At 41.1% G+C, this 17,516-nt stretch overlaps 1 protein-coding gene across 3 annotated transcripts in view; it reads right to left on the bottom strand.

Moving 5' to 3' along the window:
- Nucleotides 1-17,516, bottom strand: part of LOC103301984 (signal recognition particle subunit SRP54) — an 85,452-nt gene that overhangs the window by 54,772 nt on the left and 13,164 nt on the right. For 2 of the 3 annotated variants that reach the window (XM_054716546.1, XM_054716544.1), the window contains exons 2-4: nt 10,745-10,855; nt 2,485-2,576; nt 672-756 (exon numbers count right to left, since the gene is read on the bottom strand). In XM_054716546.1, the coding sequence (XP_054572521.1) occupies nt 672-756; nt 2,485-2,576; nt 10,745-10,822 (255 nt within the window). In that variant the 5' untranslated portion in view covers nt 10,823-10,855. Of the gene's footprint in view, nt 1-671; nt 757-2,484; nt 2,577-10,744; nt 10,856-13,736; nt 13,819-17,516 lie in introns of those variants that run through there. The other variant, XM_054716545.1, reaches the window with a different exon arrangement.

Here is a 17,516-nt window from a genome sequence, read left to right as displayed (position 1 = left end):
GCTCTGCAGGAACCAAAGGAGTAAATGAAACAAATCACACAACATAGAGAAAAATACCAGAGACCACTAGCAGACATCTGTTGCTCTTTAAAAAGAAAAAAAAAAAAGGCTTTAGTTCCTTCTCCCTCCCCTCCCCCCCACCATTAGATTGCATACATATTTATTAAAGCTCTAAAGATTTCACCATAATTTTCATGACAGCAGCAGCAATATCAGTTCTAAGGTGAGGCAGAGTAATATGTTATATTTACTCATGCAAAATAAAACTTTGTTAGTCCAAAATTGCTCATATCTAGGCAAGAGTTGGGATATTTGGCCTTTTCAAAGAGAACACTGTACACAATGAAGAGTGTAGAAAAGAACACTTGCCCAGAGTGATTTTCTATATAAAAGTAGGACCTGCAAATAGGCAAAACATGGCTTTGGCATTTTTTTTGCAGGAATAGTACCGGACTTCATATCTGTAATCAGAATTTTGTATTTAGAAAAGTCTATAATAAAAATTAGGCCACTTTAGAAAAGTTAATAATCCTCAATACTTCTAATATAGATGAATAGTCTATAAAAACATAAAAAAGTATTCTGAAATAATATTCCTGTTTGCAGTGCTAAGGTATTTTTATCCTTTGAGTCTATAGAGAATCATAGCAGAAGCTTGATATACTTTTTACCTTTACAAGTTCTTTAAATACAGCATGCTGAATCATTTTTCTTTTGTTAAGACCAGATGCCATCTCCTCAAGATCAATAGCAGACCTTCATGATGATGGTATTTGGGGGTAGGAGGAAGAAGAGCCAGTTAAGACACTAAAAAGAGAAGTTCCTCTCCCAAAAAATGTAAAAATATTTAATTATTCATATAATAGCCTTTAAATTAACATGCATATAATTACCACAGATTCAAAAGCCTATACTATAAAGAATGTACCAGAATGTATCATGAAATATTAGACATAAGACATTGGTTTTGGAAGGCTTTTAAAAAAATTTAAATATTAGTTTGTCTTTACTGCAGAGTATTAATTTTTTTTAATTTTTCTTGCAGCATATATATTTCAGATATATTTAAACCTAGCAGAATACAAGACTACTTCTCTAGTCCTACATACTTAAATGCTAGTTGTACTACATTTATTATCCAGTCTGGTAATATGAAAAGGAGGGATGACCTGTGCATAACAAGGGCTAGGATGCAAGCAGTTAACTGAGTTCCTTACATTATTCTATGTGCCCTACTCCAGCCAGTGACCCTCCCTGTGAACAAGATAACTGAGACCAGATACATTTGTACTTCATTCAAATTTGGACAAAGAAACCCAAAGGGAAACAAAAGAGAAGACAATTCTATAATAATAAAAGTGTAATATGCTAATTAGACTGCACAGCCGAACGACCTTCCAGACATCATTCTGGATGTCCTTCCAGATGAAGCCATGGTGGCAGGGGCCGAGGCAGAGGCAGAGGTGGTTAGGGTCGATCAGTCAGGCAGGCAAGCAGTTAGGGGCAATTAGGCAGGCAGACAGAGGAAGTTAGGGGCGATCAGGCAGGCAGGCAGGCAGGTGAACAGTTAGGGGTGATCAGGCAGACAGGCGAGCAGTTAGGGGCGATCAGGCAGGCAGGCAGAGGAAGTTAGGGGCAATCAGGCAGGCAGGCTAGTGGTTAGGGATGATCAGGCAGGCAGGAAGAGTGGTTAGGGGCGATCAGGTAGGCAGGCAGAGTGGTTAGGGGTGATCAGGCTGGCAGGCAGAGGCAGTTAGGGGCAATCAGGCAGGCAGGCGAGCAGTAAGGGGTGATCAAGCAGGCAGGCAGAGGGGTTAGGGGCGATCAGGCAGGCAGGCAGGCAGGCAGGTGAACAGTTAGGGGTGATCAGGCAGACAGGCGAGCAGTAAGGGGTGATCAAGCAGGCAGGCAGAGGGGTTAGGGGCGATCAGGCAGGCAGGCAGATGAGCAGTTAGGCGCCAGTGGTCCTGGATTGTGAGAGGAATGTCCAACTGCCAGTTTAGGCCTGATCCCCAACTGGCAGTCGAACATTCCCTGAGGGGTTCTGGCAGGCCGAGCTGAGGGGAAACCCCCCTGCTGTGCACAAATTTTGTGCACTGAGCCTCTAGTTCTCCAATAATGAAAAAGACTGATTAATGCTATCTTAAGCCTGAAGAGGATAAAATGGCACCACTTTTCTATAAAGAATCTGAATTGTTAAAAGGTTTTTATATTAAAATACTATACAGTATATGATTGAATCCATATAAAGACAGTAGTAAAATGGGAAGAAATCAATAATTAAATGAAAGCCACATGTAATTTATTCTTTGAACAATCATTATGAAAATATACTATACATGCAATCTTCTAACACATGAGTTCTATTTTTTCCAGTGCTGTATAGCAGAAACCTTTCCTGATACAGAACTTTTCTAGTTAGCTCTTCATTCCAGAAAACTAAATTTAGTTTTGCCTGTTTTATACCTCATTAATTGAACTTACTTTACATTTTCTCTTAGTTGCTTCACTAGTTTAATATTAACATCTGCTTCCAATAATGCTGTGCATACTTCTTTTAGCATAGCATTTAATACCTGCAAATAAACACAAATTGAAAACGCTCAGTGTATTATTTCCATTTCAATCATATAAAAACAATGGTTGATAAGTCATCATATACTACCATAGCTAAATAAAAACAATATTACATTATTGGGGAAACAAAAAGTTTTGTTAGCTTTAGAGATATCATCTTATAAAATGTCTAGTCATTTTGTCAAAATAAGACATTCTATTTAGTTTTATTCAACTAAGTATTAATTACAATTTTATTCCGATATTAAAGTAATAATAAAGACAATATATAAGCCAAAGAAAGTTACTACACAATAGTGTTGCCAGTGAAGTTTTCTGTCACTGAACACCTCCTGTTTGCTGATACACAACACTTTATATTCACAATATCTACTTAACTGGACTACCATGGAGGAAAATGTAACAAAATAAAATGATCCAGTCTACTATTTCCACTCAGAGCAGAGGAACAAAGTAAAAAGGAAATGATCCTCCACTAACAACTTACTATCATCACATATTAGTTGAGTGGCAAGGCGTCATGATTAAAAGATCAAAACTAAAAAGTCTTAAGAACTGATGGTGTGCTCAATGGTTAGAGTGTTGGCCCGCACACTGAAGGGTCCAGGTTTTGATGCCCAGTCAAGAGCATTTATGGGAGGCAACCAATAGATCTATCTCTCTCACACTGATGTTTCTTTCTCTCTCTTTTCCTTCCTCCCTTCCTGCCTCTTGCTCTCCTAAAAAAAGTCAATGAAAAAATGTCCTCAGGTGAGGATTAACACACACACAAAAAGAAAAGATGAGGCTTTTGCTGCTCATGTAAATAAGTGTTTACACACTAGAAGGTAAACTCCATGAGGACAGGGATATAACCCTTGTAAACATTTGTGTGCCCAACATTGGCGCACCTAAATATGTACAGCAAATCTCAATAGACATAAAGGGATTGACAGCAATAGTCATAGTAGGGGATTTTAATACCCTATTGACATTAATGGATATTAATGATCTTCCAGACAGAAAATAAATAAGAAATAGTAGCCTTAAATAACACAGTAGATCAGATGGATTTAATTGTATCTTCAGGGCATTTCACCCCAAAGCAGCAGGATATATTCTTTTCAAGTACATTTTCTAGGGTAGACCACATGTTAGTACATAAATCAAGTCTCAAAAAATTTATGAAGACCGAAATCATATCAATCATCTTCACTGACCATAATGTTATGAAACCAGAAACCAATCATAAGATAAAGACTAAAAAACACACAAAGTCATGGAGGCTAAATAACATGTTACTAAACAAGAATGGGTTAACAATGAGCTCATGGAAGAAATAAAAATATACCTTGGAATAAATGAAAATGAGAACACAACAACCCCAAATCTATGGGACACAGCAAAAGCAGTTCTAACAGGGAAATTCATAGCATTACAAACCTACCTCAAGAAACAAGAAAAATGTAAAAAAAAAAACCCAACAATCTAACTTTACATTTAAAGAAACTTGAAAAAGAACAACAAACAAAGCCCAAAGTGAGTATAAGGAAGAAAATAATAAAAATAAGAGCAGAAATAACAAAATAGAGTATAAAGAAATAATACCAAAGATCAATGAAACCAAGAGCTGGTTTATTGGAAAGATGAATAAGATTGACAGACTTTTAACCAAACTCATCAGGAAAAAATAGAGAAAGGATCCAAATGAATAAAATCGAAAATGATATAAAGAGGAGAAGTAACAATTGACACCAAGGAAATACAAAGAACTGTAAGAAAATATTATGAAAAACTATATGCCAACAATTGGAAAATCTGGATGAAATGGATAAATTACTAAAAACATACATTCTTCTAAAACTTAATCAGGAAGAATCAGAGAATCTCAGATTATAACTAGAAAAATTAAAGCAGTAATAAAAAAAACTCCCAACAAACAAAAGCCCTGGACTGGATGACTTCACAGATGAATCTTATCAAACATTCAAAGAACTAACACCTATCCTTCTCAAACTATTCAAAAAATTCAAGAGGAGGGAAGACTCCTACTCATTTTATGAGGCCAGCATTATCCTAATTCCAAAAACCAGATTAGCAAACCAGATACAGCAATACATTAAAAAAGTCATACACAATAGTCAAGTTGGGATGCAAGGTTGGTATAATATCTGCAAATGAAGGATAAAAACCTCATGATCATATCAATAGATGCAGAAAAAGCATTTGATAAAGCTTAGCACCCATTTATGATAAAAACTCTCAGCAAAGTAGAAATAGAGAGAACATTCCTCAACATAATAAAGGCTATAGATGACAAACCCACAGCCAACATCATACTCAATGGGCAAAAACTACAAGCCTTACCCTTAAGATTGGGAACAAGACAGGGATGCCCACTTTTACCACTCTTATTCAACACTAGAGGCCCGATGCCCTCGCTGCTGGCACCAGCTTCCCTCCGGCACCTGGGACCCGGGCTGGCTTCCCTTGGGGCCCAGCTTTGTCAGAAAGGATGGTCGAATTAGCATATTACTCTTTTATTATTATAGATAGAAGACTGGAAGTTCTAGCCACAGCAATCAGACAAGAAGAAGAAATAAAAGGCATTGAAATTGGAAAGGAAGAAGTAAAACTGTTGCCCTGGCAGTGATTAGAACATTGACCCGCACATGGAAGGGTTGTAGGTTCGATACCTGGTTAAGGGCACATACCTGGGTTGCAGTTTCGATCCCTGGCCCTGGTTGGGGCACATGCAGGAGGCAACAAATCAATGTGATGTATCTCTCTCACATCAATGTTTCTCTCTTTTGCTCTTTCTCTCTCTCTTCCCCTCCTTCTCTCCCTTTCACTCTCTTTAAAAATCAATGGAAAAAATATCCTTGGGTGAGGATTAACAAAATAAATAAATAATTTTTTTAAAAGAAGTAAAGCTGTCACTATTTGCAGATTATATGATACTGTATATAGGGAACTCTAACGATTCCACCAAAAAACTACTAGAACTAATAAATGAATTCAGTAAAGTAGCAGAATACATAATAAATACCTGAAATCAGATGCATTTTTTTATACCAATAATGAACTATCAGAACAGGAAACTAAGAAAAGAAACTCATTCACAATTGCTTCAAAAAATAAAATAAAATACCTAGAAATAAATTTAACCAAGGGTTAAAAGACCTATACTTGGAAAATTATAAGAAACTGAAGAAAGAAATTGAAGAAGAGACAAATAAGTGGAAGTATATACCGTGTTCAGGAATAGGAAGAATTAGCATCCCTAAAATATCCATACTACCCAAAGTAATCAATAGATTTAACACAATTCCTATCAAGATACCAATGGCATAGTTCACTGAACTTAGAATAAATATTCCAAAAATGTATATGGAACCACAAAAGACCCGGAATAACCACAGAATCTTGAGAAAGAAGAACAAAGTTGGAGGAATCATGCTCACCTAATTTCAAACTACACTACAAGGCCATAGTAATCAAAACAGCATGGTACTGGCATAAAAACAGGCATATAGATCAATGGAAGAAGAGAAACAAACCCATGCCTTTACTATGGTCAATTAATATTTGACAAAGGAAGCAAGAGCATATAATGGGGTAGAGATAGTCTATTCAATAAAAAGGTGTTGGGGAAAATGGACAGATATGTGCAAAAAAAAAAAATGAAACTAGACCACCTTCTTATATCATATGCAAGAATAAACTCAAAATGGATTAAAGACAAATGTTAGATTTAAAACTATAAAAATCCTAGAAGAAATCTTAGGCAGTAAAATCTCGGACATTTCTCTTAGCAGTATTTTTTTCTGTTATATCCCCTTGGGCAAGAGAAACAAAAGAAAAAAAATAAACAAATGAGACTACATTAAACTAAAAAGGTTTTGCACAGCAAAGGAAAACATCAACAAAATGAAAAGACAATCCACTGAATGGGAGAACTTATTCACCAGTGATACATCAGATAAGGGGTTAATATCCAAAATATATAAAGAACTTATAAAAATACCAAAAAAACCCCCCAAACAATCCAATTAAAAAATGGGCAAAGGACCTGAATAGACACGTCTCCAAAGAGAATATACAGATAGATGGGCAACAGACATATGAAAAATGCTCAATGTCACCAATCATCAGAGAAATGCAAATTAAAACTACAATGAGATATCATCTCACAGTTGTCAGAATGGCTAACATCAATAAATCAACAAACAGCAAGTGTTGGTGAGGATGTGGAGAAAAGGGAACCCTCATGCACTGTTCGTGGAAATGCAGACTGATGCAACCACTGTGGAAAGCACATGGAGCTCCCTCAAAAATTTAAAAATGGAACTGCCATTTGACCCAACAATCCTAATTTTGGGAATACATCCTAAGAATCCCAAAGCACCAAACAGAAAGAATATATGCACCCCTTATGTTCATAGCAGCGTTATTTACAATAGCTAAGATCTGAAAACAGCTCAAGTGACCATCAGTAGAAAAGTGGATAAAAAAGCTGTGGTGTATTTACACAATGGAATACTATGCAGCTGTGAAAAAGAAGGACCTCTTATCCTTTGTAACAGCATGGATAGATCTGCAGATTATTATACTAAGTCAAATATGCCAGTCAGAGAAAGATATATACCATATGATCTCATTAATATATGGAATCTAATGAACAAAATAAACCGACAAACAAAATATAACCAGAGGCATGGATACATGGAACAGACTGACAAATGTCAGAGAAAAGGGGATTGGGGGGAGGGGTCTGAATAAAAGAATGTGAAGAGACTAGCCAAAGAATATATATGCATAGTCCATGGACATAGATAACAGTGTGCTAAAGGTCAGGAGAGGGGGGGCCAGGGGCTGGGTGGAGGTGAGCAAAGGGGAGGAAAATGGAGGACATCTGTAATAGTGTCAACAATGAAAACAAATTTAAAAAATGAAACTGCCTTATGACCCAGCAATCCCACTTCTGGGAATATATCTGAAGAAACCTGAAAAACTGATTCTTGGCTATTTACAATAGCCAAGATTTGGAAGTAGCCCAAGTGCCCATTAATAGATGAGTGGATAAAAAAGCTGTGGCACATCTACACAATAGAATTCTACTCAGCCATAAAAAAGCAGGAAATCTTACCTTTTGTGACAGCATGGATGGACCTGGAGAGCATTATGCTATGTGAAATAAGCCAGCCAGAGAAAGACAAGTACCATATGATTTTACTTACATGTGGAATCCAAAGAACAAAACTAACAAACAAAATAGAAACAGACTCATAGATACAGAGAACAGACTGACAGCTGTCAGAGGGGAAGGAGGTTGAGGGCTAGGTAAAAAAGGTGAAGGGATCAAGCAAAGAAAACAAAACAAAACTTCATAGACACAGACAACAGTGATTACCAGTGGGAAAAGGGGCTGGGGAGAGGTAGATCAGGGTAAAAGGGCAATAAACGGTAATGGAAGACTTGACTTAAGGTGATGAAAACACAATACAATATACAATTGATGTAGTGTAGAACTGTATACTTGAAACCTATAATTTTATTAACCAATGTCACCCCAGTAAATTCAATTTAAAAAAAAGTCCTGGATGAGGAATTAGAGAAAAGATTCTAATCTGGTTCTTCCAATAAACAAACACGTGAAACTGACTTTCTGTTGTTATTAAATGAGAGGCTGGACTAGCTGAGCTCAAAGATGGTCCCAAAATTATTTAATACCATTGATATCAAATTTATAATTAGAATTTTTTTCAAACCTCCAAGTTAGAAAGTACTTTTTACCTATTATTTAATTTGATTCTTACAATCATAGATAAATACTATTTTCTCATTTTATACATTAAGGAAGCTGAAGTTGACTTGCCCAAATTTTTATCACACAGCTACTAAGTAGGATACTAAATAAGGTCTTCCAAAAGCAAAGTCAATACTTTTCCACTGGTACCACAAAATGTAAAGTATTCTTGTGGATTATAATCATCTTTTTTCAACTGACAAGCATCAAAATACATTGTGTGGGGAAAAATGGGAAAAAGAAAAATCTTCACATAATAAAGCTAGGCAGAAGAGTATTTCAGATACCATATAAGGAGTCAGCTTTCAAAATCTCCAAAAAATTGCCCTGGCTATGTGGCTCAGTCATCCCATACATCAAAAGGTTGGGGGGTTAATCCCCACAGAAATGAATGAGGACTTCAGAGAAAATAAATCAAAGTAGCCAAGATGAAAATATTAGCCTTATATAAAAACTAGAGGCCCGGCCCTAGCCGGCTTGGCTCAGTGGCTAGAGCGTCAGCCTGGGGACCGAAGGGACCCAGGTTCGATTCCAGCCGAGGGCACATGCCTGGGTTGTAGGCTTGATCCCCAGTGGGGGTGGGGGGGTGCAGGAGGCAGCCATTCAATGATTCTCTCTCATCATTGATGTTTCTATAGCTCTCTCCTTCTCCCTTCCTCTCTGAAATCAATAAAGAAATATATAGCTGAAACCAGTTTGGCTCAGTGGATAGAGCGTCGGCCTGCGAACTGAAAGGTCCCAGGTTCGATTCCGGTCAAGGGCATGTACCTTGGTTGCGGGCACATCCCCAGTGGGGTGTGTGCAGGAGGCAGCTGATCGATGTTTCTCTCTCATCGATGTTTCTAACTCTCTATCCCTCTCCCTTCCTCTCTGTGAAAAATCAATAAAATATATATTAAAAAAAAAAAAATACTAGAGGCCCGGTGCACGAAATTCGTGCATGTGTGTGTGTGTGTGTGCGTGTGTGTGTGTGTGTGTGTCCCTCAGCCCAGCCTGCACCCTCTCCAATCTGGGACCCCTTGAGGGATGTCTGACCGTGTGGTGGGACATCCCTCTCACAATCCAGGACTGCTGGCTCCCAACCGCTCACCTGCATCTGCCTGATTGCCCCTAACCACTTCTGCCTGCCAGCCTGATCACCCCCTAACCACTCCCCTGCCAGCCTGATCGATGCCCAACTGCTCCCTGGCCAGCCCGATTGCCCCAAATTGCCCTCTCCTGCCATCCTGGTCACCCCTAACTGCCCTCCCCTGCCAGTCTGGTCGCCCGCAACTACCCTCCTCTGCTGGTCTGGTCACCCCTAACTGCCCTCTCCTGCTGGCCTGGTCACCCCTAACTGCCCTCCCTTGCCAACCTGGTTGCCCTTAACTGCCCTCCCCTGCAGACCTGGTCCCCCCCAAGTGTCCTCCCCTGCAGGCCTGGATCCCCCCAACTGCCCTCACCTGCAGGCCTGGTCCCCCCCAACTGCCCTCCCCTGCAGGCCTGGTCACCCCTAACTGCCCTCCCCTGCAGGCCCTGGTCACCCCTAACTGCCCTCCCCTACAGGCCTGGGTCCCCCCCCCCCCCCGGCAACTGCCCTCCTCTGCTGGCCTGGTCACCCCTAACTGCCCACAACTGCCCTCCCCTGCAGGCCATCTTGTGGTGGCCATCTTGTGTCCCCATGGGGGCGGCCATCTTGTGTCTTGGAGTGATGGTCAATTTGCATATTACTCTTTTATTAGATAGGAGGATGCTAAATAAAAGTTGAGGAGAAAAGGTCAGGTACACACATGCCTAGCCAGGAAGAAAGAAGCAGAATACTGAAATTTTAGGCCTATGTCAAGAGACAAACAAAAGTCTATTTTCCAGCCTGGCCAGTGCAGCTCAGTGGTTGAGCACTGACCTATGAACCAGGAGGTCATGGTTCGATTACCAGTCAGGGCACACGCCTTATGATCCAGCAATTCCATTTCTGGGAATACATCTGGGTTGTAGGTTCAATCACCAGTAGGGGGCATGCAGGAGGCAGCCAATCAGTGATTCTCTCTCATCATTGATGTTTCTATCTCTCTTTCCCTCTCCCTTTCTCCCTGAAATAAAAAAAAATATATATATATATATATTTTTTTTTAAAGTATATTTCCAAATCTCAGAAATTTTCAGAATATTAAATGTCATTTTTACATATAAGTTAAGGTTTTTTTTCTGTTTTAATTCTTCAAAGAAAGTTGAAATTTTAATAGGAAGATAGTCGACTCAATAAAAAACACTATTACATCCATTTTAAGTTTTTATCTACACATATTAAATCAACATCAAGATAAATATAAACATAGAGATTATTAATAATCCATCTCCCCAATGGTAGGGATGATGTGCAATAATATATATTTCACATACCTCTTCATTGATAATGGTGGCATTGCTCAATGAGCGTAATGCTGATGTTATTTTTCTTCCAAGGTCTGCTAGTACCATCTTGGAGGCTTTAAGATGTGATTACAAGACAATCTGGGAGGAAAAAATAAATTAAATAAAAACACTTGAAAACAATATCAGGTTCCCACAACTGTAGACTTCTAAAGAAGAGTATTTAAATTCAAATTAAAGTACTCTAGGGTTTAGATATTATAACTACAATTTCTATAGCCTCACACTGCAGCTTCAATACAGTCAGGTCCAAACCTAAAGCTGTCACTTGGTTATGATGCCTTATAATTGGAATATTCTATAGGAATCAGTAAATTCAACATGTCAGATAATGTTTGGAGGAAACAATGACATGATCACAAATTAAATCTATTCTCACTTTGGACATACTTGTGAGTATGAGTAACTGATGTATCATGTACATTTTTAAATGAAGAGAGATAGAAAAAAAAAAAAAGAAAGAAAAAGTTTTAAATAAGTCAATTCCCCACCCAGGAAATATTATCTAATTTACCAAATTGAAGGACTTTTTATTTATTTTTATTTTTAAAAAATATATATTTTATTGATTTTTTACAGAGAGGAAGGGAGAAAGATAGAGTTAGAAACATTGATGAGAGAGAACCATCAATCAGCCGCCTCCTGCACACCTCCAACTGGGGATGTGCCCGCAACCAAGGTACATGCCCTTGACCAGAATCGAACCTGGAACCTTTCAGTCCAAAGGCTGATGCTCTATACACTGAGCCAAACCGGTTAGGGCTTGAAGGACTTTTTAAAAACTATTTTGCCCTGGCTGGTTTGGCTCAGTGGGTAGAGTGTCAGCCCATAGACTGTAGGGTCCCATGTTTGATTCCGGTCAAGGGCACGTACTTCAGTTGCAGGCTTCATCCCTGGTCCTGGACAGGGGCCAGGGGTGCATGGGTGAGATGGGCGAGGTAACCAATCAATGTGTCTCTCTTACATTGGTGATTTTCTCTCTCTCCCTCTCCTTTCCCCTTCCACTCTCTCTAAAAATCAATGGGAGAAATATCCTTAGGTGAGGATTAACACACACATGCACACACACACACACACACACACACACACACTACAAACTATTCTGAATCACAATCTAAGCAAAACAACAAAACACACAAAAAACAAAAGTTTTATTTAATGAATCAAACTTTTCACACACATTACATGATCTCATTTTATTCTTGTAACAATCAGGAACAGTGGTATATTATTAATCTCCCTATTTTAAAGCTGTTCTTGATTTCCCAACTCTAAAGCAAAATAACCTCAAGGCTCTTCCCAGCTCTAAAATGTTAATGGTTTTATAAAGTGTGTAGATGTACCTACTACACATTAAGCCAGGATGCAAAGACTCATGGATGGTAAACAAGCAAATATGACTTACAGCGTCCCTGCCCTCAAGTTATCTCCTAGCTGGCAAGACAAGACACATGAATAAAGAGCAAAAGAAATTAAATATTAAAAGAGAATCCCTTTGGCCTGACTGTCTTTGGACTGGATATTAGCTTTTTCCTGCCTCAGACTCAAACCAAAACAGCTCTTCCTAGGTCCCAAGCCTGCCAGCCTCTAGACTGAACTATACCTTCAGCTCCACTCTCCTGAGTCTCTATCTTGTGTGTTTTTTCTTTTATTAAAAATATATTTTTTATTGCTTTCAGAGAGGAAGTGAGAGATAGAAACATTAATGATGAGAGAGAATCATTGATCGGCTGCCTCCTGTACGCCCCCTACTAGGGATCGAGCCTGCAACCTGGGCATGTTGCAGTTCAGTCCGCAGGCTGACACTCTATCCACTGAGCCAAACCTGCTAGGGCCTGAGTCTCCATCTTGTTGACTCACCCTGTTGATCTTGTGACTGTCAGCCTCCATTATCACATGAGCCAATTCTCATAATAAGTCTCTTTTTATGTGTGTGTATGTCCATTGGGAGAGCCTTGACTAATACCAGTAAAGTACTAGTTCAAAGCTAGCAATAAAAGTTTATGGTTAGCCCTAACTGGTTTGGCTCAGTGAATAGAGTGTCGGCCTGCGGACTGAAGGGTCCCAGGTTCGATTCCGGTCAAGGGCATGTACCTTGGTTGTGGGCACATCCCCAGTAGGGCGTGTGCAGGAGGTAGCTGATCGATGTTTCTCTCTCATCGATGTTTCTAACTCTCTATCTCTCTCCCGTCTCTCTGTAAAATATCAATAAAATATATATTTTTTTAAAAGTTTATGGTTAACTGCCAATAATTGATTACTTCCGTAAAAATTCAAAGGAAGAAAAAACAGGCTCAAGTACACAGAGTAGGCTTTATTGAAAAGGCTGAATATGAATCTGATTCTGAAATATGGGTAGAATTTGTATAGGTGGAGAAGAGGACAAAGGGAATTTGAAGAAGGTGAAATGGCACAACCAGAAACGGAGACATGGAAAAAGCCTGAGACATACTTAAACCTTATATATGCACTGTACTTATAGATTAGTGAGTATTATTTGGGGGACAGTAAATAAAACATTCTGGTCAGGACAGAGGGCTATATAGTTCAAAGGAAATACAGATTGCAAAAAGCTCTAAAGAACCAGGTTAAGAAATATCAATTGTCCAATATAGCAATTTTGGCAGAAAAGTTCATTGCTCAAAAACAACTATTTTAGTAACTCTTCCAAAATCTAATCTAGTCTAATGTAGTCAACTAAGATTATCTAGACTAAATCCTATCTATACAGTATACAGGAGATTAAAAATAAGATAAACAGGAGGAAAAAAGAGCTGTGGAGAGATGAGGGGAGTCAAAAGAAAAAGAAAGGGAAAGTGAACTCAAGAACCAATCACTGGCAAAGACATTCCAAGTTGAACTCTAAATTAAACATTACCCTTTCACCGAGGAAAGAATTCATAATTTGGAATCTAAAAAATTACTACCAACACTTGATGGAACTGAAAAAAAACGCACTTACCATAAATTATTTGCAGTTACATGGTTACTTAACTTGAAAGAGCAACTGCTTCATAGAAAAGACGCAGAACTTTTTATTTCTTATCCCATACTCATAATACTAAATTATTATTGCTCAAGTAAACATGTACTCTACAGATTAAGAAATAAGATCCAGATGTTTCAGTTCATCTCCTATACCACTACATTACCAGGAGTGATATAATTCTAATTATGACACCACAATTAACTTTTTAAAGATTATGTCATAACAGATCATCCTCCATTTTAAAAAGCTATACAAGTTAACTCTCAAAAATAAACCAATCTTCCCATATTGACTGGCTCTTCTAAAATAAAAAATACTTCTCTGAAGTTTCCCAACACATTTTTCCTTATGTAAGTACTTATTGGCAGCATATTTTAAAATATATTTGCCTGATTATAAAAACATGCACTCCTTAGAGAATAATATTTAATATAATTTATTTATACAGTGTTTTCTCTGCAATTTTCAAGGATGTGTTTCTGAAAACTCTGGTGTTAGAATTCTGCTCAAAACCTCAACAACTTCCCATTTCATGCAGAGGGAAAGTCCTTAGAATGAATGGAATGTAAGACATTCCCAAATACACACACACACACACACACACACACACACACACACACACACACACACTCTTTTGTAATCACACTGACCTCGCTGTGGATGCTGCACGTTTCAACCTCAGGGCCTTAGTACTAGCTGGCATACTCTTCCCCTGGCTGATAATATAGCTCCCTCCCTCATCTCTTTCAGATTGCTGTCCAGATGCAATTTCTCAATAAGACCTTCCCTAATCATTTGTTTAAAATTGCAAAGCCTCTGACCCTTTATTTTTTCTCATTGTTCTAGTACCAACTAACACACAATTTACTTATATTGTTTATGGCCTATGTGTCCCAACTGAAATGTAAGCTGCATGAGGCCAGGTATTTTTGCCTCTTTTGCTCTCTCCTGTGACCTCACTGCTTTATCTACCCCCAATCTTATATAGTAAGCCTTTTGTGAAAATGAATTTTATGAATGAATGATGTAAGACCTTAGGGAAAAAGGGAGACTAGGGAACCAAAGTCATGAGAAAGGCCTTACAAAGATCTCTTAAAGACCATTAAAATAAACCAATGAAGAAAACATGACAATTCAAAAGATAATCAATGACCTATATAACTGACATTGTACAGTGAACATTCATTTTCCATTATTTGAAAATCACACTATGTTGTACACCTAACACTAATATTGTATGTCAATTATAATTGAAAAAACAACCAGCCCTAGTTGGTTTGGCTGAGGGGATAGAGCATCAGCCTGCAAACTAAAGGGTCCCAGGTTCGATTCCAGTCAAGGGCACATGGCGGGTTATGGGCTCGATCCCCAGTAGGGCGTGTGCAGGAGGCAGGCGAGTGGTTAGGGGTGATCAAGCAGGCAGGCGAGTGGTTAGGGGCGATCAGGCAGGCAGGCAGAGGAAGTTAGGGGCGATCAGGCAGGCAGGCAGAGAAGTTAGGGGCGATCAGGCAAGCAGGCAGAGGAAGTTAGGGGAGATCAGGAGGCAGGTGAGTGGTTAGGGGCGATCAGGCAGGCAGAGCTCCAGCGCGCCTGGCCCAGCCCTCAACCCCTGATCAATGATTCTCTCTCAGAATTGATATTTCTATCTCTCCCTCTCCCTTCCTCTCTGAAATCAATAAAAATATATTTTAAAAGGAAAGAAAAAACAACCAAAGAAAATCAATATTGTAAGTAACTGATATTGTACAAGTAATATTTATTTGCCATTATTTATTACTAGTGGCCCGGTGCATGAAATTCGTGCACGGGGGTGTGTGTGTGTGGGGGGTGTCCCTCAGCCCAGCCTGCACCCTCTCCAATATGGAACCCCTTGAAGGATGTCCTACTGCTGGTTTACAGGGATCGGGCCTAAACTGGCAGTTGGACATCCCTCTCGCAATCCGGGACTGCTGGCTCCTAACCGCTCATCTGCCTGCCTGCCTGCCTGATTGCCCCTAACCACTCTGCCTGCCCACCCTCAACTGCCCCCGCTGCCAGCCTGCTCGCCCCCAAATGCCCCCCTGCCAGCCTGATTACCCCCAACTGCCCCTGTGCCAGTGTGCTTGCCCCCAACTGCCCCCCCCTCTGGCCTGCTCACCCCCAACTGCCCCCCCTGCTGGCCTGCTCACCCCCACTTTCCCTCCCCACTGGCCTGCTCGACCCCAACTGCTCCCTTGCTGGTCTGCTCACTCCAAACTGCCCCCCCCGCTGTCCTGATCACCTCCAACTGACCCCCACTGACGTCCTGCTTGCCCCCAACTGGCCCCCCTGCTGGTCTGCTTACTCCCAATGGCCCCGCCACCCCCACCAGCCTGATCACCCACAACTGCCATACCATCCTGGCCTGATCACCCACAACTGCCCTCCCCTCTTGGCCTCTAAACACCTCTACCTCGGCCCCGCCACCATGGCTTTGTCCTGAAGAACGTCCAAAAGGTCTCCTGGAAGGTCTCCCAGTATAATTAGCATATTACCCTTTTATTAGTATAGATAGAGGCCTGGTGCACGGGTGGGGGCTGGCTGGTTTGCCCTGAAGGGTGTCCCAGATCAGGGTGAGGATTCCCTTGGGGCATGGGGTGGCCTGGGCGAGGGGGCTGTGGTGGTTTGCAGGCCGGCCATGCCCCCATGGGGTGAGGGTTTCCGCTCGGGGGGCATGGCCAGCCTGAGTGAGGGGCTGATGGCTGTTTGCAGGCTGGCCAAGCCCCCCAGCAGGGACCCTCACCCCATGGGGGTGTGGTCAGCCTGGGTGAGGGGCTGAAGGATGTTTGCAGGCTGGCCAAGCCCCCCAGCAGGGACCCTCACCCCACAGGGGTGTGCCCAGCCTGGGTGAGAGACCGAGGACTGTTTTCAGGCTGGCCACACCCCCTTCAGGATGGGGGTCCCCGCTGGGGTGCCTGGCCAGCCTGAGTGAGGGGCTGATGGCTGTTTGCAGGCTGGCCACAGCCCTTTCAGGGTGGGAGGGGGGGTCCCCACTGGGGTGCCTGGCCAGCCTGGGTGAGGGGATGAGGGCCGTTTTCAGGCTGGCCACACTGTCTTCAGGGTGGGGGTCCCTGCTGGGGTGCCTGGCCAGCCTGGGTGATGGCTCCCAGCCCCTCCTTTTCTTCTTTTTTTTTTTTCAGCGGAGGCCAGGGCCGGCTGGAAGCAGGTATCTGGGATTTATTTATCTTTTATAATAGAAACTTTGTAGCCTTGAGCAGAGGCTAGGCCTGGCCAGGGTGGGTGGGAAGCTTGGCTTCCTCCATCGCCGGGGACAACCCAAGCCTCCTGCTCGCTCCAGCTCTGTGGCCGCCGCCATCTTTGTTGGGTAATTTGCATACTTGCCCTGATTGGCTGGTGGGCGTGGCTTTGGTTGGTGGGCGTGGCTTGGGCGTAGCGAAGGTGCAGTCAATTTGCATATTACTATTTTATTAGTAGGATAACTTTTCAGAATTTCCAACAAGACTCTGAAAAGTTAACCACCTTTGACAAAATCCAACACTGTTTTGATAAAAACTCTCAGCAAAGTGGGAATAGAGAGATCATACCTTATTAAAATCCTATAATAGAGGAATATGCAAATTGTCCATTACTCCGTAACATCACGACCGAATGCAGGAGGCTGTCTGCTTGTGTGCAGCGGGGCATTGCTCCGGAGATGGGGCAGAAGCGGGACCGTCCATGGGGAAGGGTGGGGGTGAGAGCCCGTAGCGTCCCCCTCACCAGTCCTTCGCCGCC

Source organism: Eptesicus fuscus, chromosome 5, assembly GCF_027574615.1.
Source record: "Eptesicus fuscus isolate TK198812 chromosome 5, DD_ASM_mEF_20220401, whole genome shotgun sequence".
NCBI classification, from domain to species: domain Eukaryota; kingdom Metazoa; phylum Chordata; class Mammalia; order Chiroptera; family Vespertilionidae; genus Eptesicus; species Eptesicus fuscus.
This window is presented reverse-complemented; position numbering and strand designations above follow the sequence as displayed.